Source organism: Buteo buteo, chromosome Z (assembly GCF_964188355.1).
Source record: "Buteo buteo chromosome Z, bButBut1.hap1.1, whole genome shotgun sequence".
NCBI lineage: Eukaryota > Metazoa > Chordata > Aves > Accipitriformes > Accipitridae > Buteo > Buteo buteo.
Window position 1 is genome coordinate 76,195,415 of NC_134204.1, and position 24,250 is coordinate 76,219,664.

The 24,250-nt window shown below is 43.1% G+C and overlaps 1 protein-coding gene across 3 annotated transcripts in view; it reads right to left on the reverse strand.

Moving 5' to 3' along the window:
• Positions 1–1,190: 1,190 nt before the first annotated feature.
• The window catches only part of PTGR1 (prostaglandin reductase 1), a 28,418-nt gene continuing 5,358 nt past the window's right edge, over positions 1,191–24,250 (reverse strand). For 2 of the 3 annotated variants that reach the window (XM_075019403.1, XM_075019402.1), the window contains exons 2-11: positions 13,139–13,239; positions 12,353–12,459; positions 10,332–10,377; positions 8,963–9,022; positions 7,565–7,732; positions 6,079–6,196; positions 5,626–5,781; positions 3,956–4,061; positions 2,808–2,926; positions 1,191–1,848 (exon numbers count right to left, since the gene is read on the reverse strand). In XM_075019403.1, coding sequence (XP_074875504.1) covers positions 1,738–1,848; positions 2,808–2,926; positions 3,956–4,061; positions 5,626–5,781; positions 6,079–6,196; positions 7,565–7,732; positions 8,963–9,022; positions 10,332–10,377; positions 12,353–12,458 — 990 coding nt within the window. In that variant the 5' untranslated portion in view covers position 12,459; positions 13,139–13,239 and the 3' untranslated portion in view covers positions 1,191–1,737. The remainder of the gene's footprint in view (positions 1,849–2,807; positions 2,927–3,955; positions 4,062–5,625; positions 5,782–6,078; positions 6,197–7,564; positions 7,733–8,962; positions 9,023–10,331; positions 10,378–12,352; positions 12,460–13,138; positions 13,240–24,250) is intronic. The other variant, XM_075019404.1, reaches the window with a different exon arrangement.

Genomic DNA, 24,250 nt, shown 5'->3' on the forward strand with positions numbered 1-24,250 from the left:
ATCCAAGTTATGTTCCTCTGTAAAGTTCAGAGGTTGGGGGGGGGGGGGGGGGGGCAGGGTGTTGGTTTTACAAAAATAATTGTTTTGGGGGTAAAACAGCCTTGCAAAATCAGCTGCAATTCATGAAGCATGAAATCTGTACACAGATAGCAAGGGGAACGTACAGGTCAGCATTTTATGAGAAAGCAGGCTGAGCCAGGATTATTCTGATGGACAAATCTTTCTGCAACTCTGACCAAGGGACAGGAACTCCATGAGGCTATATTTAGTTTCTGCCCAAATCACAACTTAACTTGAAACGAGATCATGAATTCACTGGACTTAAAACAATTCAGTATTATAAGACTTGCAAGCCCTCTGAAAATTTCTCAATAAAAATGCACTAAACAATAGCATACCTCTAAACAGTGGATCTGAAGCCTACTGACAACAAACTCCCTTTTCTGGTTTATCATTTTCCATACTGTGCAGTGGTATTAATCCACAGATCTTTCTGAGAGGCCAGCTGAAAACCACAACACTGGAGCTAACCCAAACTGGCAGTTTGTTCTCCTCAGAAAACCCTATAAAGCAACCAGAACCTCTTCCCTACTTGTACCAAGATGCAGTATTTCCCCAGTGGCCAGTGAACCTGTATTTCAGGACATGTGTTTTGTTCAGCCCACTCAGCAAGTATCGGTTGGCCTACATCTTAAGTAAGTGATCTTGTTGACAGACAGAGCATCTAATCCTAGCACTGCAAAGACATTGTAGCCACTTAGGATTCCTCTTCACAGAGCAAAGAGACATAAAAATTAACTAAGTTGTCCTCCACGGTGGTTGAAGATGGTTCACCATCACCTTCAATACCTGTCTGTATCCCATAGTAACAGGTTCTTGTTCTGGCTTTTTCAATACATTTATTGTTGCTAACCTGTGTGTCTCCTTCACTCAGCACCAATTTAACATAGCTAGGGCCAGCATATTGACCTCATCTTCCAGGAGAGCCAGGGTGAACACTATGGCAAGGTCAACTCTAAGCTTGGACACCAATGGCCTAATTACTCAAGGAAATAAGTGACCTATCTGTATCACCTGTACTGTAAGAGCTCCTGGGATAAATAAGTGCTTGTAGTATTTTAGCCACTGTGTTAACTGCAAGGAAGTAAAGAGGAGGGCATTCCACAAACAGACTTACAAGACAAGCAAAGTATCCATTAACAGATTTATTTTTTTTTTCCATAGTCTTAGAATAACTGAGATATCTACATTTCGTGATGAAAGTAAAAAAAACCCAAAAGCCAGCCACTGAGGAAGCTAGGAACCCCCAAGTGTTGTTAGCCTGTTTTTTGCTCCTTGATACTGGTTTAAAACATCCCTCTTGCTGAGTTCTGGGCCAAATCAATGGGTAAACATTAGTCATCAGATGTGTGATCAGCTGGCAAAGCTTTTGGAATTGCTTTTCCTTTCTACAAGTTGAGTTGTAGAAAGGTTCAAGCTGCTATTAAATGTGTTAGAGTTCTAATGAAGTTCAGCAGTTTTAAGGCACTTTTTTTTGTGTAGCTTTGGGAAGCAAATCTCAAGTTCTTCAAGAGCAAAGCAACTGGCACATACTTACACTTATTAGCCCAATTATTAACAGGAAGGTATCATCACCAAATGTCCAGCAAAATGACTGAAGCACACCTTTCAATCAGTGAGTTAAAAGCACTTAACAGAATCACATTCTCCTGAGCCAGTCCCCCAGGAATGTGACCTTCAGACTTTCACAATGGCTTTTCCAAGATTTTCTCCCTTTAACATTCCAATGAATGCCATTGGCATGTTCTCAAATCCTTCAGTGACTTGTTCATGGCATTTCACTTTTCCCTATCGAAAGTAAGAAAGAAAATTGCTGAGTTTTCATTCACCAGGCTGCCTAGTTTTTACCATCTTCAGGAGACTAAATTGCAACCAATTTTCTCCAGCTTGTATGTTTCACCTGAAACATGTAAGCTGGCACACACCAGGGTAACTGCAAAACTAGGTAGGCTGTTGTAAGGATCTGCTTTTCTTGCAAGACCTTCTACCTGGAGTCCTAACAGGGAGCAAAAGTCACTGCTACAAAAACACACCAGGACAGATTTAGTGCTACTTGGTCCCCAAACAATGGACAGGTAGGGGATTATTTCCCCATAGTCAGGCCTGTCTCTACCCATAGGGAAGTATGGAATTGCAAATCCAAATGATCAAAAGTTGAGCCACCCCAAATCCTCATGTTTGTAAAAGCTAGAGCCTCTTAACCTTTAGTGTTCACACTCACAAGCTTTTCACAGCTATGAACCAAGTGTTGAATTCAGCCTCCATTTGGAAAAATAAAATTTAAGAAATTCCCTATTAAGTCCCTTTAAGGCCCAGCTTCCAATTCCATAAAAATATCGATTCTTGCCAGTAACTTCAGCGTGACACTACAATGGAAATCCTTGCTTATACTACAAATGAAAGGAGACTTCTGAATGGGAAATAGAGGAATTACTCAAATATGAAACTCTTCATTGCCAGAGAAGTGTTTTGAATTACTCTGGAAGCATCCTCTTTCAAAGCCTACATGTATTCTGGAATATATCCAAGTCCACAAGCTAGTATCACAGGTCTCAACAAAGCAGAAGGGATCAGGCATGTTCACTATGGTTTGAGTGTCCCCAAAAGGCTCAAAGACTAAGTCAGGTGGAAGAAAAGTATCATGCCAGGACCTCACCTCAACAGCTATGACAAGAGACCCCTTGCAAAGGGGGAAGCTGTGGTGTGAGTACGCCTTACAGAAAACTACCCCTTCCTTCCTTCCTTACCTCCACGACCCATTTTAGCAGGGCCTTCAGACCTTCCTCCCAACGGTTATTCCAGCGGGTCACAATAAACCCTTCCATTCGAAGCTCTTTGAAGATCATTGGAACCTGCACATATGGCCCTGCAAGAGAAAGGAACCAGCAAACCACCTGCAATCTCAGTTTCATTTAAAGTAAGACGCAATGCATAAAGAGAGCTTTTAGCCACTAAAGACCACTGAACCACTTTGTTCCAGCCAAAAGCAACGGCTATTTCTTCCAAACAGAATTTCCAGGACAAAAGACCAAGGATTCATGGACAGACAGCCACCCAGGGAAACAAAGGCCTGATCCATAAAGCTGTGGGGCTAAACATCCACCACTTCTGAAAACAGTTTCATTCAGAAGTAAAGTGGCCTCAGCTTCACCTGAGGGGCTTCAGCTGAGTCCTGGAAATACTGTTTTGACAGCCTGCCAAGCTGTCATGCTCTTTCTAAATCTCAAAAAAATTACTCACATTAAAAACCAGTTCCCTCAATCATAAAAATGTGATAGTCTCCCCACCCTCAAAAGCCTGTCCCATTTTTAAAGTGATCTGGGAGTCCAAAGCCAATCAGTTGCCAGAGAGAATTCAGACCTCCCATTTCTTCTAGAAGGCAAATTTGGAACAATTAATGTCATTGAAAGTGAATATTCATCTCAGCCACATTTCCCACTAGTTTCACCAATAGCTGAAATTTTATGGGAAAAAAAACCCCAAACCGTAAGCTGCCTCATCTAAAAACCCGAGGGAAATCCATTCTCTCAACTGAAAGTACATACTGTGTAAATGGCATCATGCCACCACACATGCCTTCTACTGATCTGTATCTGCTTAAAGCCCTGGTGAATCCTGTATTAAGTAGCTTAGTCTCTCCTTCATTTCTAAGCAGCTGAAGTTCTCCATCCAATAGGAGTGTGCACAAAGGAGGATGAGTGCATGTACACACAAGGAGTGTTGTCACATTCCTGCTGTCCCAAAGCAGCGGTTAGTTACCCAAATGTACACACATACGTACGCTCAAATGGCATACGGAAACAACAAATAAAATCTCAAGAGACTCCAATTACATCTTTCTCCCTGCCATCACCAAACAGGAAATAAATTTAGACACAAGAAAGCAGGCCCACACCTTTCTGAGGCACAGAGTCATTGTACTGAGAGATGGCTCCACAGACTGCAATCCTTCCATATTTCTTCATGTGGTTGATAGCAATACTGGCAAATTCTCCACCCACCTACAAGAATGAGAGCATATGCAGCATTACAGAGAATCCAGTGTCTGGCATTGACTGCCAAAACCTGCCAGCCTTGCATTGTTGCACCAACAGGTTCAATCAAGGTGCAGAGAGGTGAGTTCCACTACTCCAAAGACTAGGTGGCTGCAGAAACCCTTACACCTTGTCAACATCTATGAGGACTTGATCTCACTCTTCTGAAAAGTAGTTACGAACACCGGGAATCAGTTTTAACTCCCAAACTGCTTCACAGATCTTGGTTTGGAAGTGTTTTGCAGGACTTGCCCTTAGATCCCTCCTCCTAACGAGCATGTCTAGGGGCACTAAGAAGCACCACCTCTGCATTTCCCCCACACCAGTCTGCACGTTTACCTCTTCACATCATGGTGATGTCAAGTTTTTACTTAATGATTCTCTTCCCCCAAACAGGGATGTGCTGTGCTCAGAAGCTTTTAATGGAGAAAAGCGGTGAGAAAGTTTACTGCTGGGGAGAGCTCTGCACAGAACTTGGAAGTGAGAGGGAAGGGAACAGACATGACCATGAAATCTATTTAAGACCTTAGCAGCACAGGACACGAAATTTGGAAGAGTAAGGCAAAGCAACCAGGAGCTCCTGCCACAGGGGCAAGTGCTTTGCCCTGGCACCATGCATTCACATCGATTGCCAGGGCAAGGCGGGTGCATTGCAATCCACACAGAACGACGGTGCTGTCATCCCTGGATCAGCGGACAGGCCGCTGAGAGAAAGACATGCTAAAATGGTGGTGATGGCTGCCCTTTAAACCAGGTAGGTAGCCTGGCACTTTTAGGCCAGTATCTCAGCTAATACCCCTGTGCCAGGTATTATATTACCAGGTATAATGCATATGTTAGCTATACTAGTAAATGAAAAAAGTCAGTGCTTGTCCTCTGGCTTGAAGGCGAACTGACATGATTTGACTGCATCCACCCTGTTGAACTCTTTTAGCTTCCAAAACAAGACGATCACATTCAAACAGCCTATCAAGAACAGTCCAGCTGTACTTGCGAGAGGTCAGAAACACTCTACGGGCCACTCCAGCAATTTTACAAGTGGGTCTCGCAACTGTTTTGTTTACAGGTACTGGTGTAGCCACCTGGACCATGTAACGTAGGGCCATCCACGCTCATTCCCCTTCCAGCAACAGCAGAGAACTGCCTGTGGTCCAAGGTGGGGCCAGGAATGGACTAGAGCTCTCTGTTCAGCATCAGTTAAATGTTCAGCATGGCCCTCACCTCCCCAAAATGTGCCATACTTTCCAGAGAGTGAAGATAAGCTTCTCTCTGTCCATTCACAAACATCACCAACGATCCAGCTTTGCCTTCTGGTCTTTGTTCTTTCTGTTACTACCCAAGTCAGCTGCAGAAATAAATGTGGGAAAGGAAAAGGAAAGCAGTAAGCTCTTACGGACACCATTTCTCAAGGGAAATCAGTATCAAGTTCCTGGTGTAGTCTTCAATTAGATGTATACAATATTGAGTTCCTGCTAGAGTTTAAGGAAAATGACAGTCTGCTCAAGGCAAAGTCCTCTCTCTCTGAACTCACGTTGTCAAAGAAACAGTCATAGCCATCAGGAGAGGCTTTCCGCAGTGCTTCATCCAGAGATACAACAGTCTTGTAATTAAAGGCTTCATCAAAGCCTATTTTTTTCAGATAGGCAACCTTGTAATCTGAGCCAGCACAGCCAACCACCTTGCAACCCTGCAAGGAAAGGAGAAAAACATGTCTAAACATCCCCTTACAACACAGGCTGACACTCAAAAGAGTGCTGGGTGGAGGGCTCACCCTTAAAGTCAGGCTGTTGTCACCATACGAGTTCCTGAGCTCTAGGAAACATTCAACCAGCTTTGCTACATCTTCAGGAGCTTGCCCCATCTTAAGACCTTACTGTAGGCATGCCTTCAGGGATGCGTGCCCTCCTGATCATTCATGGCCTTGTTGCCCTGTCTCCCAGGTGAGTCTCCTGTGGAGCAAGTATGAGCAGTTCAAGTCACTCACCCCAATTTTAGCGAGCTGCCCCACCACAGAGCCCACAGCACCAGCTGCAGCATTAACCAGCACTGTGTCTCCTAGCTTCATCTTGCAGACCTCCAGCAGACCAAAATACGCAGTGAGGCTGTGAAGAAAAAGAAAGAATGCTCAGTCAGGAATAAAAGACACCAGACAGAGAGATGTGATTTGACCACACTGAACCAAAATACTGTCACAACCAGAACAAGGTTCAGTTTTCCTCATTCCTTACGAAATACAAAAATTAATCCAAACTTCTTAATCTGGCTTTTTACAGCCATCCCAGAAAAAAAAAGACACTACTGGGAAACAGGATGCCGTGGCATAAGTCTACCAGGTGAAAACACCTTTCCTTGTGCTCACTAACCGAAAGGAGAAACAGAGATAACGGTAAGGTGACAACTCAGTTACACACTGGAAGAGAGAGTAAATCCAAGCTAGACAGAGGTCAGTAGCCAGCTGGTATTTACCAGATTGAGGCAAAGATTAAATGATACTCATCACAAATCAAAGCTGGCAGAAAAAGAAAAAATAGTGGCAAAACCTTGCTGAACTGACAGGTACACTGCTCCTGAGGACTACTGTGCACAGCTATGGTTGCTGGGTGAATAGTAATCTGTAGGAACCACTAAAGTTTAGCTTAAGCATGTTCTACTGATCATATAAATACTGAATGACATCAGGCTCTGCAAACTTCCTGAAGCAATGTGATCAACTGGCCAAGAATCCCAACAAACTTTTCTTCTAACTTCTAAATTCAAGCTTGGAGCTTCTCGCTTGGTCCAAACCGAAAGGATGAACTGAATCCATCTAGCAGCTGCCTGGAAAAACATGCATCTTGCCTGATGTCAAAATGAAATCTGAGGAGTTCTACATCACATACAATGTTACAATCATTTTAAAGCCTTCAGTGTCAACTGAACTGACCAAGTCTTGGTGTCCCATACAAACTACAGATAAAGAGAATGTGAGAGACTGCAGTAATGAATATGGATTCTGAAGCACAGCAGCTCTGTCTGGTGCAGTGCAATTTAAAGGACCTCTATTTTGCTGCACATGACAACAGCTGCCTTTTGCTATTTCAGGGGCAATTCTGGAAATATGGTGATAGCAGAAGAGCCCAATCAGCAGAAGCAGACTAGTCCAGATGCCAGTCACTTTTGAGTCTTTCCACTGAGGTTAGTTCAGATTGAACTTGATTCTTTCCAGCCCCTCCTGGATCCTCTTCCTACCTTATTACAGCTCCTCAAGGAGGGGCACCATAATCTCCAAGGCAAATATCCTCTGATCTAAAGGACGAGCCAAACTTCAGGCCCTCTACAGGGTAAGGGCATCCAGAAGCACACGTTTTTTACCACAGTGAGCAGACAACATGCTCGTAGAACAAGATGAGGGAAAAAGGTCATATAGATAGGCAGAAACATCCTGCACAGCAAAATCCAGGGCATAGTTGCCTTTGCATCTCGAAACTCACCCTGGCATGCCAACCGTCCCAAGAGCCAGAGATTTGGGGAGTGATTCTGGCCAACTGGAAGGAAGGAGTTGTAGGTCTTTCCCATCAGAGATGAAATGAGTTCTCCAGCCACTTTTAGCCACAACAAAGGCCCCCACTGTGAAAGCAGGATTATTGCTTTCTACAATCCTGTTTAGAAGAAGATTAAAAAAATATAAAAGAATACCCTGTCAGAGACAAATAATTACTGGCTCTTCCCTCCTTTAGTCCTGTTGCTGTGTGATGCAGGAGAAAGGAAACATTTCACGTCAGAACATTTAGCCCACGCCTGCTGATGCTGTAGGCTTCTGATGCCTTTCCTGAAATGTCTACAATCTCTCCTCACCAGAAGGATACTGGGCAAGATGATTCTAGACTCATCCCTGCTCACAACAAATCCAATGTTCCCACATGGGTGACGACTTTTTTTTGACTAGCACCAGTCTGGTATGAATTCAGACTAGGCTTCTTTGACTTAGAAGGCAGAAAGAGGATGCTGGCATTATAAGGTGGAAAAGCAAGAAGTCACAGATAGGCTGTAACAAGCAGTTCCATTCTCAGACAACCTGCACCTCATTTAAACGTTGAAGATCCTGAAGATTGAACCTCTTGGGGTAACAAAACCAGATAGAAAGCAGTATCTAATAACAGGGAGAAGTTCATATTTGTGGTGTCTCTACACCAAATGAATTCAACTTTCTTAGCCCAATGGGAAAATTACATTGGGAAGGGGTAGGTAAGCAGCTCTTGGAATACTGAAAACAGCTGGCCTTCTGTTCAGCAGACTTGGTTGTTAATTTATCCCAGCCCTCAGTGTTCCTGCAGAGAAACATGAGAGTCAAACGCCACAGGTGTTCCTGTGCAGCAACTTAAGAAGCAGCACAGCAGGAACAAGCTGACAAAGGAAAACATCTACGTAGCTAAATTACCACAAGCTTGGGAAAGGATGGATTTAAGGTTAGATAACCCTTTGGCTAGAGCTGTATCTTAGGTGACGCTGAGGTATTCTCAGCTGGAGTAGATAACATGCATGATTTTGGGCATGCAATTACTAGCACATCAGATTTTAAAATGTGAAGCTGACACTTACGGCAAGTGCAATGGTCGGTCCTTCATACCTCTACTTATAGAAATTTCCGCTGAAAACATTATTGCCAGAAATAACATATAGCTTGTATCAGAGGCCTAAATGGTCTCCAAGAAGGCAAAAGAGGTTCTTGGAGGAAAAATACATTCCAACCAATTACAGATAGGAATACAGTTGCAGAAGTATGTAGACTCAAGTCAAGAATAGGTAATACAGGCTGCAGATGTCTTGAATATCAGTACATTCCTTCAAGATCTGCAATGCGTATGGATAACAAGAACTGAAGATCTTACCTGGCAACCTGTGTCCCTATCATTATGTCTCCTTCCTTCATGTCCCTTTGACTGTAAGGTCTGTAACACAGGCAGAGATGGCTTATTGTAAGCAACTTTAATGATGTTCCAGATACACTGTGAAGTGGTAGCTACTGTCTGATCCAGAAAGAGAGCATAAGCAGTGATGTTGAACAGATCGTAAAGAGCTTGCCATTGTAATGACAAATCTGGATGTTTTCCATAGCCAGCTACTTGAGCACCCCATCTTGAATGAATACTGGGCTAGAGCGTTGGGGACACAATAGCATTAATCTTCCCAGCATGGTCCACCACTATAAGAAGCCTGAGACTCCAAAGAACTACAATGCTATGGTCCACCAGACTTCTTCAAATCACCCAGTCTCCCTGTGCGTGAACCACCACGTATTAACATGGGCATATCAGCAATTTCCTACTTAGAATATGTATCCTATCCTGGTTTCAGCTGGGATAGAGTTAATTGTCTTCCTAGTAGCTGGTATAGTGCTATCTTTTTCAGTTTGGTATAAGAATGTTGATAACACTGATGTTTTCAGTTGTTGCTCAGTAATGTTTAGTCTAAAGTCAAGGATTTTTCAGCTCCTCATACCCAGCCAGCAAGAAGGCTGGAGGGGCACAGGAAGTTGGGAGGGGACACAGCCAGGGCACCTGACCCAAACTGGCCAAAGGGGTATTCCATATCGTGTGACGTCACGTCTAGTGTAGGAACTGGGGGGAGTGGGGGTGGGGGGATCGCCGCTCACGGACTAACTGAGCATCAGTCAGCGGGTGGTGAGCAATTCCATTGTGCATCACTTGTATGTTCCAAACTTTTTATTATTACTATTGTCATTTTATTAGTGTTATCATTCTTAGTTTCTTCATTGCTGTTCTATTAAACTGCTCTTATCTCAACCCACGAGTTTTACTTTTTTTTTTTCCTATTCTCTCCCCCATCCCACTGGGTGGCAGGGGAAGTGAGTGAGCGGCTGCGTGGTGCTTAGTTGCTGGTTGGGGTTAAACCACAACAATCCTTAAGTACAAGGTTGCTAAGATAAATGAAGCAGCTACTGCAACAGGACTGCAGTCTCCTTTAAGCCCATTGCATTCCAGTGGAAGAGACATGACAAGAAACAGCAGAGTCCAAGAAAAGTCTAGCGCTGCAGCATCATTATCCTAATGTCTGGCTAAATCTGGGACAGCTCTATATTGAGAGTCTTGTAATTTACACACATCTTATAAAAAGCAGACAAAGGCATCTCGGACTCTGGCAACAAAAGAGTGCTCCCAGTACATTGCTTTTGAGGTTTAAGTGGGAGATCAAATGAGATATCTCAGCCAGCAATTTAAAAAGAAGAAAAAGATATACCTCATGTAAGGATCAACACTGAGAAACACTGATTCAAGCAGCAACTCTGCAACAAAAGATAAAGCAAATTCCTGGGCATTAGCAGTGCAGTAAAGCATAGTTTCTACAAGACAGTCTTTCAACAAAAGTGATACGAATTCCTGACAGCTCAAAAACCCCATATCCCATCATCCTTAGGGAAAAACTACCAGAAGCAACTATTACATTCATTAGCTTTGTCTGGATTATCACTGTGCTGTTAAAAAAGACACCTTCTGTAGTGTATCTTTAGGAGGCTAGCTTCTCTTCAACTCCTTTTTTTTTTTTTAATCTGCCTCCTGTCTCTATAGAAGGCTCCAAGAGGCCAGACCCCCTAAGCAAAATACTAACTTACTTTCTACTCCTGTACAAAATGCCTTCCCATCATTCAACCAGCAGAGGGTGGTAAGAAACCTTGGCACAGGTCAAATACAAACACACTTTGGTGCCTTAAACAGAAAGCATTAGGCTATCTTTCCAGGTAGCCTAATCCATCTTACTGTTTCTAACGCCACTAGTTCTTGTGAAATAGACTGTTAAACAAATTTTAATTTATGTTTTCATTCACACAGCAGTTTGAGCTGTTCATCTACACCTAATAATACTTTTCATTGCCTGTGCTGCAGTGGTCTTGCTAGTACCAGCTAGAAATATATTCAGATATAAAAATTTTCCCATTACTCAGAGCAAGCAGGAAAAACAGTCAAGGCCATGTAACGTAACAAGAAAGGCCATCTCTTTGAAAAGTGTTACTCTAGTACAAAGCTATGCCTCTTCTTGCTGTAGAGATTACAGTGGAAAGGAAGAAATTAGTCCATGTTCTTAAATACTCACAGGCATGAAATTTTTAAGTGTGTCTGAATGCTATAGAAGTACACATGCTATGAAAACACTTAAAAGTATATGTAAGAAGGAATCACCTTTCAAACCTTTAAGTTGTAAACATAACTAGTACTTTAATGCAATTTCTTTGGCACACCTTCTAAACTCGAGTAAATTTTGCAAAGGACAAGTGGTGGTGTGAGGCTCAAGACAGCATGGTACAAATGTCCATGTGAAGCCAAAAATCAAGGTTCATTATTTTATCAACAGCTCTTGCATATTTTAAGTTATCATATTCCCTACCCTTTTCAAAACAGAGAAACACGGGAATAAATAAAGCCTGTGCATTTTTTACTCTTTTTATTCACTCTCTCTTGCTGTCACAACAGGTCAAATATAACAGATAAGCACTGGCAAAAAAATAGATATTGAATGCAGACAGAAGTCTTGCCTTGTTGCTTCTTAAAATGAAAGACCAGCCCACACTGACTCCAGCCCCAAGGCCTCCCAGCTGCAGGTGCAGGCTCCCTCCCACTCCAGTCACTCTGCTGACACCCAGCATATCAATACCTTCTCTATCAGCATGAAAAACTCCAATGAAAACCTCCTCCTGGAACCTACCATCTTCTCCAGGTTTCTCTAAAGACTTTTGCAAAATAAAGTAGATGAAAACCTTTCATCAGTAAAGCATGTTTGCGTTTTACTACAGTTACCTCATTTGCTCTGTCATGGTTCACTCCTCTCCTTCTAAATTAATCGAATTCTGTTTCCTTGTGGCTGTCGGTTTTGAGGGTGTATCACTTCAGCAATATTCTCCAGTAAGCTTTATTTGCAAACACACTCCAACGCCTTTCCCATCGAGTATTGTGTGTGATTAGGCAGCGTGAGACTGTGAAAGGCATGCTGCTGCTGCTGCATACTGGAGCTAGAACAGCTCAGCCACTGCTTCTAAGGGTATTGTCAGAAGGCAGCGTGTCTTAAAACCCACCAAACTCATCAGCATACATGTTCTTGAGCAATTGCCCTTCTCTGTTAAGGTGCATGGCTTGCCACAAGCCGTGCCAACCCATTTTTGAAAATCCAAGCCAGAGAAATGTACAAACAGTTCTACAGATGCACAGCCATTCATCAGCAATCAGACAACCTCCGGAAAAAATAAGAACAGGTGGCACTCCACTCACCTCCATCCTTTAGGTTTGGCAGCTCTATCTTTTTCAGGTCGAAGTCACTGGTTTTGGGGAAACCCTCAAAATGCTTCTTCAGAACCCACACCTTGGCAGTCACCATCCTGTGCAACAAACAGCAGGGCCAAAGAGTGCCTGTCAGAGACGCCCAACGTTGCTGGGCTGCTCATGGGGGCTGGTTTAGACTTCATGAAGCAGAACAGTATTTTCATAACATGCCATTACACAAGACAGCCTCTGCTTGCATCCTGAGGCATTATCGCTGGATCAAGAAAATATCTGAAGAGCCCCCTCACTGCGTAAGCAACCCAGAACTTCCTGTGACCTGCCAGACCTGCCTGCCTGCTGGTAGCAAGTCCTGGTGTGGGAAGTCAGCCCCAGCAAGATGTACGGCTCCTGCTCTAAAGAAACTGAAGAGGGAAAATCTACTAGTTTAAGGAGAAAAAAAAATCGTGGAAGGAAAAGAACCAAAAACATTTAAACTCACTCTTTCACCCCCATTACATGGGGTGAGTACTGAACCTAAACTTTTACAAGCTTGAATCAAAGTGCAAGTGAGAAATACAAAGGTAAGAAAGACCTCTTTCTGTGACACCCCATATGTTGAAAGAAAACACGTCTCCAGTTGCCAAGCTCAGGGCTTGGAACTGGGAGCACATTGTCACAAGCATTTTCCATACAAGATGGAAATAAACAAATGACTTGCATTTGTTTTACCGTCACAGCCCCTTTTTCCTTCCTATAAGCAAGCACATCAACAAGGGCAAAGAAAGAAGTTTATACCTAGAGCACGCAGGTGGAAAACTGTGTCTTCTGCTGACAAAGCGAGTCAATAACCTTTGCACCGAGCTCGGTGGCTGGATTCCTTCAGTCACACACACCTCCTGAAAGGCAAAGACATCTGCTTTCGTCAACAGAGCAGGGACCACCCTCAGTCCACTCTCCCAGGAGCAAGTCTAAGTCCTCAGTAAACCTGGCACGGGGCACACCCAGTGTGATTTACCTTTCTCCTATTGAGATTTGAGATTATCCTTAAAGACCGCTCCAATTCAGCATGCAGTCAGTTGCACAGGAATGTTCTGCAATATGCTAGGCTAAATGTACAAACCCCCACAGTCCTAGAAACCACAAAATACTGCAGTCTGGAGACAGAGACTATCCCCCGCAGCAGGAGTTTCTTCCAATCACATTTTACAAGTCCAGCCCTAAAACTCTTAAGAGTTCTGCCAGTGAGGAAAAAACATCTAATTAAAAATGAATATAAAATTCATCGTTCAATCCGTCATTTAACACAACAAATGATCCATACGCTCACCACTACCACAATGGAACACTATCATGACATTTAGATAGTGAGATGTCTCCAGGCTCTCAAGACATCTGTACCCGCGTTGTGTGCTCTGACATCTTCACTGTTCCCAGTGCATGCACCAAAGGATCAGAGCTTGTGTGGCTATGCCTCTGCATGCTGGGATCTCTGTGCGTTGCAGAGCCACCTAAAGAAGCAGTAGCAAGCTTTGGCATTTTGCCTCAACTGTGTTGCAATGAAGCATGTGGCATGGCAAAAAACTTTGTCCAGGTGTTGTCCCACAGGTAGGGTCGTTTACCCCGTGTGGGAAACGCCAATATAGACACAGAGCAGAGGTATTTTATTCCAATTCATGTTTGTGCAAAGATGGGGGCTAGGTGGTAATCCACAAAGCTAGCACCCTGTATTCAGTTTCTATTGGGTTAAAGTCTCACGCTTCCAATTAAAGGTACAGTGTTCTTTTATTCTACAGTGCGTGTGTGTGCGTTGACTTGGTGGTCGTGATCTCCCCCTGCCGCCTTTACTCTTCCTCCAGTTATCAAAGATTTTTGCTGACTTCATGCTTATTAGCAATTATTCAACTTTTCGGCGCCTCCTGGGGTAGGATGTTCCTTTCTTATCAGTCTTTTAGTTCTTCTTCAGGGGCACAGTCGTTAGCAAGGCATGCCTTGTGTATACAAGGGTATCTTATTTCAGAAGACCTGTGCGGTCTTCTTAAGTACATCACTTCTTAAGCACATAATTTCTTAAGTACATCACAGGGACTATGTCTTCACCTTTTATTTTTCTTGTGAGAATATTAAAGTAGAATATAAAGGGTGGAAAGTGAGACCAATACATAGTGGCACGTTTAACGACAAAACACCTGAAGACAAAAGTACTAATTAGGAACATAGACCTGAGAAAACAAACAAAACTTTTTTAAAGATGCACAAGCAAGGACCAGGGATAACAGGGCAAGCTCTCAATTACTGAGAGAAAAGCAAAAGCCACCAGACCCGGAAACTCATCAGCTCTCAGGAACTTTCTGTAACGCATCAGGGATGCTCCTGGTTCCTCGACGAGAAACAAACACAGCACAGGTGAAGGGTTCCTGCATTAGGAGTGTGTGCTGGGGAAATCACCTACATCAGGACAGGCACATCTTTCACAAAATGGAAGAAGTATCGTCAAGCTCACTGTCAAAGCATCCTGCATTCGTTAAGTGAGCAGCCAAAACCAGCACTCCTCACATCCCACATACAATCACAACAAGAACCAAGGCCACAGAAAACTTACCTGCAGAAATCGCATCTGACCTGCAAATGTTTTTTCTTAAAAAAAAAAAAAAAAAAAAAAAAGCAGGTGGCACTCCCCTGGCATTTCCTTCCGCCACTGTATTTCCTTTGGTATGAACGGTGCTTATCTGTACTTTTCTGTAACAAAAGATACTGCGACACTGCAGCAACAACAAAGCAAACTCAGCAAAGGGGCTCACGGGAGCAAAAGGTGAGTTCAGAGTAACACAAAACTGATCCCACTCAATCGCTTATACACACAAGCACTAAGAGGTGTTTGTGCCAGCAGTGTGTCCTACATTCAGAAAGAGGAACCCATGTGCTCCAGCCAGGAATGACTGGGGACAAGGGATGACAGCTAGGTCAGCAGCCATGCACTCGTGTGCCAGTTGTACCCCCGAGGAGCCAACAGTGATTCAGAAATGCTTTGTCTCCCATTCTGTCCCACCTCTGTGAGTCATCGACTCCCTGCTTTTTGTCTCTTTTGTCTGTGTGCAGCAAGGCTCCACCCTGTTTTCTCTACATTCCCACCATCATCTCTTAATAGCTTGATTCTTCACTTTGGTCTGAGTACAGGAACATGCTGTCCCTTGTTTTAGGCCGTCCTTTGTTTCCCCTATCTGGTCCTCTAAAGAAGCTGCACAAAGATGTGCTGTAATCCTGATGATCTGCAATCAGGTGCCATCAATACTGGCTATTTTCTCTCTCTTCCGCTGTTCCTTCTGGTGCTTCCACACTCAGAATTCCCATTCACACCAATCTTCAAATTCCTATCTAAAATTTCTACTTTTTGTGATACACAGATTTTCCAGAAGAGCAATGATCCCTCCTACAAACAATATGGAAGTATTAATTTCACTGAACCATTTTTATTACATTTAGGCCTACCTTTGAGAACAGGACAAACTTTCTGCTGACCTCTTCTCACCTTCTACTGAAATTGCATTATTATAGCCACTTCAAGGCTAGGGATGTGAACGAAAAAGCCCCAAACCAAACAAACAGAAAACAGAACACAGATACATGCTTGATGCATGGATTCACAAACCAATTTCCAGGTTAACAAACCAAGATTATTTTGTACATTTAGATATAAAATCATAAGAACTGATAAGGACGATGTTGCTTAAGCATATTAAAGAACTCTAAAGCATAAACAGCAGTGATGATGTGCTTAAGAAATTATGTACTTAAGCCACCTTAAAAAGGCCACAAAGGCCTTGTGAAACAAGATACCCTTTGTATAAACAAGGCATGCCTTGCTAACGACTGTGCCCCCGAAGAAGAACTAAAAGACTGATAAGAAGGGAACATCCTACCCCAGGAGGTGCCGGAAGTTAAGTAATTGCTAATAGGCATGAAGTCTGAAACGATCTTTGATAACTGGAGGAAGAGTAAAGGCGGCAGGGGGAGATCACGATCACCGACTCAATCCAAGACGAAAAAGACTTACCCCACCTCCAACTCTCCTTGACCATGCGCTGTAGAATAAAAGAACACTACCTTTAATTCGAAGCAGGGAAAACTTTAGCCCAACAGAAGCTGTGGTAGATAAGCAACTACCAATAACAGTTTTGGGGAAGAACTTTGGAAATTAAGTATGTATAACTGAACTATATAAATTGCTTGCCAGTTTAGGCATGAGGTGTGCTAGCTTTGTGCATTACCACCAGGCCCCATCTTTGTGCAAACATGAACTGGAATAAAATACCTCTGTTCTGTGTGTACATTGGCTTTTCACGCACCGGCTAAACAACTTTTGGGACAACAGTGATGCAACATTTGTGGGGTCCAGTAAAAGCATTACTGGACTAAACATATGATAGCCACCATCACAGCTCCAAGAGCAGTAACCATTGTGCTGTAAAACCACTTTGTTGTGTCAGTGGATTTGAATAACACATTTCTTTTGTATGTTTTCTGTATTAAGTGTTTCATAGACCACTATAAACTTTACTGCAAAGAGGCAGCTATAATAAAAACTTGAGAAAAGACAGTCCATGAAGGTAATAAAAAGACCCTTTTAAAAATAATTAATTTCTAGCAAGTCCCAGGAAAAAATTAAGTTGATGCATTTCTGCCTGATATTCATACCAAAGAACCATGAAAGCTTTTACTGAAGTTTAATTACAAGACAGCATTTATTCTGATGTCCTTCAAACCCTCCTTGTCCTCTGGTCTAGCCCATCAAGTTATCAAAAAACAAAGTTTTACATTAATCTCTATCAACTTCTTCCATAAAATCAGACACCTAGGAAAGAAGTAATGGATTGGGGAATCTTGGCTTTATGCACTAACAATATATGTAAGAAAGCAAAGATCCAGCTGTTACCAATTGGTCACTGATTTGTTATTAGTTAGAATTAATCATATTTAATTTTAATATTTTAGCAAAATCATATGTATGTTGTATTTTATACATTTAACCCCAACCAGTACCTGCTGTGAAATCCCCTGTATAGCCCTGTACCAAGGCCGGAGAAATTGGCTAAGATCATCTAGTAGGAACATTTAGGACTTGGATAACAAGATAAAAGAAAATTAAAATCTGATTATAAAAGAGTTTGGTTTGACTAAAAAGTAGAAGATTGTGAAGCATAAGTATGGCAGTGTTGAGTTTGAAGTGTAGCCTTAGAAACTTAGGAGCTTAGGAACTGTATAATGTGTAACCGTAAGAATTTAAGTATTGTTCAAAATCATTTAACCACAGAAGTTTTGACAAAGATTGGTAGTCTTGTAGTGTTTGTTTTAAAGGCTAAGGAAACCGTTATGGACACCAGCTTGCTGCTTGGAAACACCTGAGAGGTCAAGAAGCGAACGAGTGAGGAAGACTACGAAAGACCACCAGAGGACTCTAGAAGACCACCAGAGACCTTTAGTGCGCCTGCGTGATGGACATTAACATATGCAAATGGTTTCCTGGAAATCTGATGAACATGCAAATGACGTCGTTGTAATCTTATGAATATGCATAAGTGAGTTCAATATAAGGTGTATTGTTTTGGTTACAGGTGTGCGTGGTTTGTGAGAGGACTCGCCCGCGCACCCGGCTGTCAATAAAGAAGTGTCTGCTTATCTACACTAAATTGGTGTTGATAAGTTTTTATTCCGAGATTTCGGTAACACAGCCTGTGTTCAGACACTGCAGTTGGTGCAATCTGTAGCAGAGCTGCAAGCAAAGCACCTTCACACAGGTTATCACAGCTCAATCCCCAAAATCAGCGTGGGGAAGGAGGTTCACAATTCAGGGGAAAATAGGAGAGAAAAGAAGGAAGAGGTGAAAACCAGGATCCCATAGTACATACTAGCAACTGGAAAAGAAGGTCAGGAATAAAAGAGAGGACAGACAAGTCTGAGAAAATTGAGTGTGACTGGAGGCTGAGGAGCTGGTTGGTGGCGACACACAAAATCTGGGAATCTTCACATTAAAGTAGAAAAGTATTAAAGCTCTCAAAGGACCATGAGTCAAACCAGCAAAGTTTACTTTCCTTAAGTAATCCCAACTAATAAACATTTGTATCATGTGTGGTATTGTTATCAATTAATATGTATAATATGATTGAAGTAACCAGAGAGCTGCTAAAATCCTGTGTACAGCCCCCATCAGTTAATATTTAAAATAGGGAAACAATAACTAGACATGATTTAGGGTTTAGGAACTAACTATTAGACAATGGGGCTTTATGTTTATATCAGAAAAGGTAATGGATTGTGGTCCGGTCAATAAACCTTGAAGAACTGCTTGGAACTGCCAAGACAGAGTAAGAAGTAGGTAAAAGGTAATTCCTACAGGGGGAGATCGTGACCACCAACTCATTGACCACCTACTCAGATGATACCACCTACTGAAAGGAAGAAGACAGTCTGTGCACTAATTTACATGAGAGGCAAAGAAGAAAGAACCAATCATTAAGAAAAATAATAATGAATATGTAAATTGGATAAATATGTAAATTGTAATTTAATACATATGTAATATGTAAACTTAAGCACATAAATGTGGGAATTTTTGAGACAAAGATGTGCTTGCTGTCTTGAGACACGCACCCATTCATGTGCATCAATGAAATTAATTTGAAAATACCTTGACTCTGTGTGTTATTGGCTTGCACACCAGGTAAATGAACCCCATTTGTGGGACAACAATATGGTTTCCTAGCCTGGGCTTGTCCAAATCTAACCCTGAGGACAAAACTGTCTTAGAAGCCTGTCAGTTACAAAAAAGTTCAATTAAAATTTGGGGTTAGCTTAACAGCTCATCTTGTTGCCAGTCACAATTAATTTCCAGATATGGCTGTGGTACTTGTCTCCTTTCATCTCCATTCTGCAGCAGGAACAGCTATGCTCCCAGCTACATTAGAAGAAAAGAGTATGATTAAAAGCTGAGTAAAGTATATATCTCATCTCAGACATAATTAGTTTGTAGATCAGTGCTGAGGAAAAAGCCACCAATCACCACAACAGCAAAGTTGTTCAAGAAATCATCATCTCATCTAGTGCCTTTCTCCTGATCCAGTTTACGCAGTCTCCTGCGTTTTACATCTTGTGCTGAGAGAAGAACAGAGTGGCCTTGTTATGCTGACTAGTGGTGGATAAGAAAACCTGTATGTTGAAACACATATAAGATACCAGAAGAAATCAATTCTGGTTGATCTTGCAATTCCCTGGGAAGATAAGAACTTTAGGCCCTTTTATATAATTTAGCTTAGAAGCGTCAATATGGTTTGTGTTAAAAGAATATAAATCAAGAAAAGATATTCATGAACGTTCTTCAGGATAAGTTGTACCAAAACATGTAAGGTGTCCCACTGTGCAAAATCACTAGAAGAGAGTGAACTAGCGGACAAGTGAGGAAGACTATGGAAGACCACCAAAGATCTCAAGTGTGCCTGCACCAAGGACATTTACATATATTAATGAGTTCCCAGAATTCAGATGAATATGTTAATTACTTCCAGGAAAAATAATTAATATGTATATCCATTTTGTATATAATCTCAACTGTTGAAAGAATTGGTGTGCACAATAGGTGGAGCGATCCCCCGTGCACCCAGCGCTGCAATAAAGAATGCCTGCTTTCTAAAACTCCAAAATCGAGTCTTAGAGAGTTTCTGAAGTACTGACTTACGGTAACACTGCAGCATTTCAAAGCAATCTGCCAGGCACCAGCATAGAAGACTTTCTAAATACTTTAACAAACAAACAAACAAACTTAAAAGCACTTCTTGGCAGTAGAGACTGCCAAGGGAGTCATAATCCCCAGGCTACCTCGGGATTCCCCACACATTACAGGATTACCAATTACCTGGGAGCGAATATGGCCTCAAATCATAAGTGCCTGTGAGTCAGCAAAAATTACCTGTTCCTCCCCTCTGGTTTAGCTATTACAATGCCTTCTCGGGAATTATTTTTTTCTGTGGTGGAAAACAAGGTAAAGGAAAACCACTTCTATGCTACTTTTGGCAGACACTATACCACAAATATCTGAGCAAGCATGATGCTGCATTGTGAAACAATAAAGCTGCAACTTCACTTCTTTATGCAATGCTATCAAGCCCTGGAAGGAGGTCAAAGGTTGGAGGTGAGTAGTCATAACTCAGTAAAAAGACTGTGTTGCCCTGCACTTTGTTGCAACGCTGTAATTCCAACACAGGTTCAACAGTCCTGCAGAGCAAGTGCACACAGGGAGGGGAAAAGGAAAGCCAAGACCTGCACCGAAACAGGTAAACTGCCCTTCAGCTCTCAGAAATTGCACATAAAATAAGAATCTTAAGAACTATGTCTGACAAGAAAGAATAAGCAAGAAGGCCACAGATAGGAAGGAAGAGAGGACACTGCAGGTTACCTGGGCTGACAAACCAAGCCAAAGCTTCTTGAAGGGCCAGCTGTGATTCCCTGGTCACTGCGGTGCACTCTTAAGCTTCTTTCAAGCACTCTTTCCGTTTCCCCCTTGCTTAAATGTTGATACAGTCCAAGCACATGCTGCAACATCAGTAAATGCAAATTCCATCAAAGCTGTTGAGACATACTGCAGCACAGTACTTCTTACATTTGCAGGGACATGCCTGTTACTGCACTACAGATAAGTATTTTGCTTGATTTTACAGCTACCAAAAAGCCCTCCTTTTTTTAAAGCTCCATTAAGCTTAAATTTCTAGAAAACTCAATTTAAATTAAACCCTAAACTTTTGACTACACCAAGCAAGCAATTTAAGGGAAAAAGATAAGAAATCTCAGGCTGGTATCTCATGTTGTGAAGTTACTGCAAGAGCTTCAGGACTTAATAAGCCTGTCAGTTGACTGCTCCTTCCCTCATTTCTCACTACTTACCTCTTTCAAAGGTTAAGCACCCCTGCCTCTTGCAGTGTAGGTATTAAGACAGTCCTGTGTGCTCAGAAAGGAAGTTACAAACTTTCAAGCACTAGCAATCCCTCTGAGGCCCCCTCCTGAATTTCTCGAATATTACAAGGGCAGATACATCCTTGAATGAGTTCCTGCTTGCAACAGAAGCAACCAGCTTCTCCCTCAAGAGGAAAACTAGCTGCTTCAGCCCACCTACCATATCTGAGACATACCTGTCATCTGTTACCCCTCTAATACATCCATAGTATTAAGGAGACTGAGACGGATAAATGAAAAGCTAAAGTGACAAGACAGAAAAAACAAAAAAGGGGGAAGTCAATGAGAGTCAAAGGAACTGCAGTGGAAGGGGAGAAGCACAGAGCAGTGATCAGCACCTCTTGAATCGCTGCTTTAGACACCAGGCAGCATCTGGCAAAAGGGGCCTGAGGACCTCCTCGTTCCTGCAGTGCACATTAGCTCAGCATAGTACATTACTGTTATAGTCCACAGTGAGTAAAAATAGGTGCATCTGTGCAAAATCCCATCCTAGGGCTCCCACAGCGATTGGGACAGAGAAGCCATCCTGCAGCGACACACAGCCCCTGACAAGACTTGCCTCTCACCACTGGTGAACACTGATCGCTGGTGTGAACTCTGACTGAGACATTTCCTATGGTATGTAAATGGGAGTGTCCATCTAGCCCTACCAGAGGGGATGCGATACTGGACCCGTTGGTCATCAACACAAGTGAGCTAATCGGTGATGTCAAGATTGGAGGCAGCCTGGGCTGCAGTGACCATGCACTGGTGGAGTTCGCAGTCCTGAGGGATATGGGTCAGGTGAAGAGTAAAGTCAGTACCCTGAAGTTTAAGAAAGGAAACTTCAAGCTGTTCAAGGAGCTAGTCAATAGGACCCCCTGGGAAACTGCCCTCAGGAACAAGGGAGCAGAACAGAGCTGACAGATCTTTAAGAACGCTTTCCATAGAGTGCAAGTGCTTTTGATCCCCAGGTGTAAGAAATCAGGAAAGGACAGCAAGAGACTGGCATGGCTGAGTCAAGATGTGCCGGTCAAACTAAAGGCTAAGAAGGAAATGCACAGGCAGTGGAAGCAGGGACAGGTATCCTGGGAAAAGTAGAGGGACGCTGCCTGGTTGTGTTGGGATGGGGTCAGGAAGGCCAAGGTGCTTGGCAAGGGATGCAAAGAATAAGAAGGGCTTCTACAGGTATGTCAGCCAGAAAAGGAAGGTCAAAGAAAGCACACCCTCCCAATGAACATGAATGGCAAACTGGTAACAACAAAGAGAAGGCCGAGGTACTCAACAACTTTTTTTGCCTCAGTCTTCACCGGCAACCTCTCTTCCCACACCTCTCAAGTGGCTGGACCGCAAAATGGGGACTGGAGGAGCAAAGTCCCTCCCACTGTAAACGAACATCAGGTTCATGACCACCTGAGGAACCTGAACATACATAAGTCTATGGGACCTGACAAGATGGCTAATGTAGTTGTCAATCACCCTCCATGATATCTGAAAAGTCATGACAGTCAGGTGAAGTCCCTGGAGACTGGAAAAAGGGAAATATTGCACCCATTTTTAAGAAGAGTAGAAAGGAGGACCCTGGGAACTACCAACCTGTCAGCCTCACCTCTGTGCCTGGCAAGATCATGGAACAGATCCTCCTAAAAGCTCTCCTAAGGCACACGGAGGACAGGAAGGTGATTTGAGACAGCTAGCATGGCTTCGCCAAGGGCAAGTCCTGCCTGACCAACCTAGTGGCCCTCTATGATGGTGTGACTACATCGGTGGACAAGGGAAGAGCTACGGATGCCATCTATCTGGAGTTCTGTAAGGCCTTTGACACAATCCCCCACAGCATCCTTCTCTCTAAATTGGAGAGATATGAATTTGATGGGTGGACTGTTCAGTGGATGAGGAATTGGCTGGATGGTCACATCCAGAGGGTAGTGGTCAACGGCTCTATGTCCACATGGAGATCAGTGACAAGTGGTGTCCTTCAGGGGCCCATATTGGGACCTGTACTGTTTAATATCTTCAATAACATAGACAGTGGGATCAAGTGCACTCTCAGCAAGTTTGCAGATGACACCAAGCTGAGCGGTGCGGTTGGCATGCCTGAGGGACGGGATGCCATCCAGAGGGAACTGGATAAGCTTGAGAAGTGGGCCCATGTGAAACTCATGAGGTTCAACAAGGGCAAAGTCCTGCCCTGGGTTGGAGCAACCCCTGGTATCAATACAGGCTGGGGGATGAAGGGATTGAGAGAAGCCCTGCAGAGAAGGACTTGGGGGTACTGGTGGATGAAAAACTGGACATGAGCCAACAATGTGTACTTGCAGCCCAGAAAGCCAACCATACCCTGTGCTGCATCGAAAGAAGTGTGGCCAGCAGGTCACAGGAGGCAATTTTGCCCATCTACTCTGCTCTGGTGAGACCCCACCTGGAGTCCTGCATCCAGCTCTGGGGTCCTCAGCACAGGAAAGACATGGATCTGTTGGAGCGAGTCCAGAGGAGGGCCACAAAAATGATCAGAGGAATGGAGCCCCCCTCCTATGAAAAAAGGCTGAGAGAGTTGGGGTTGATCAGCCTGGAGAACAGAAGGCTCCAGGGAGACCTGACTGTGGCCTTTCAATACTTAAAAAGGGCTTATAAGAAAGATGGGGACAAACTTATTAGCAGGGCCTGTTGTGACAGGACAATGGGTAATGGTTTTAAGTGAAAAGAGAGTAGCTTCAGACTAGATATAAGGAAGAATTTTTTTACACAGTCAAACACTGGAACAGGTTGCCCAGTGAGGTGGTAGATGCCCCATCCCTGGAAGTGTTCAAGGTTAGGCTGTACAGGGCTCTGAGCAACCTGGTCTAGTTGAAGATGTCCCTGCTCACTGCAGGGGTGTTGAACTAGATGACTTTTAAACGTCCCTTCCAACCCAAACTATTCTGTCATTCT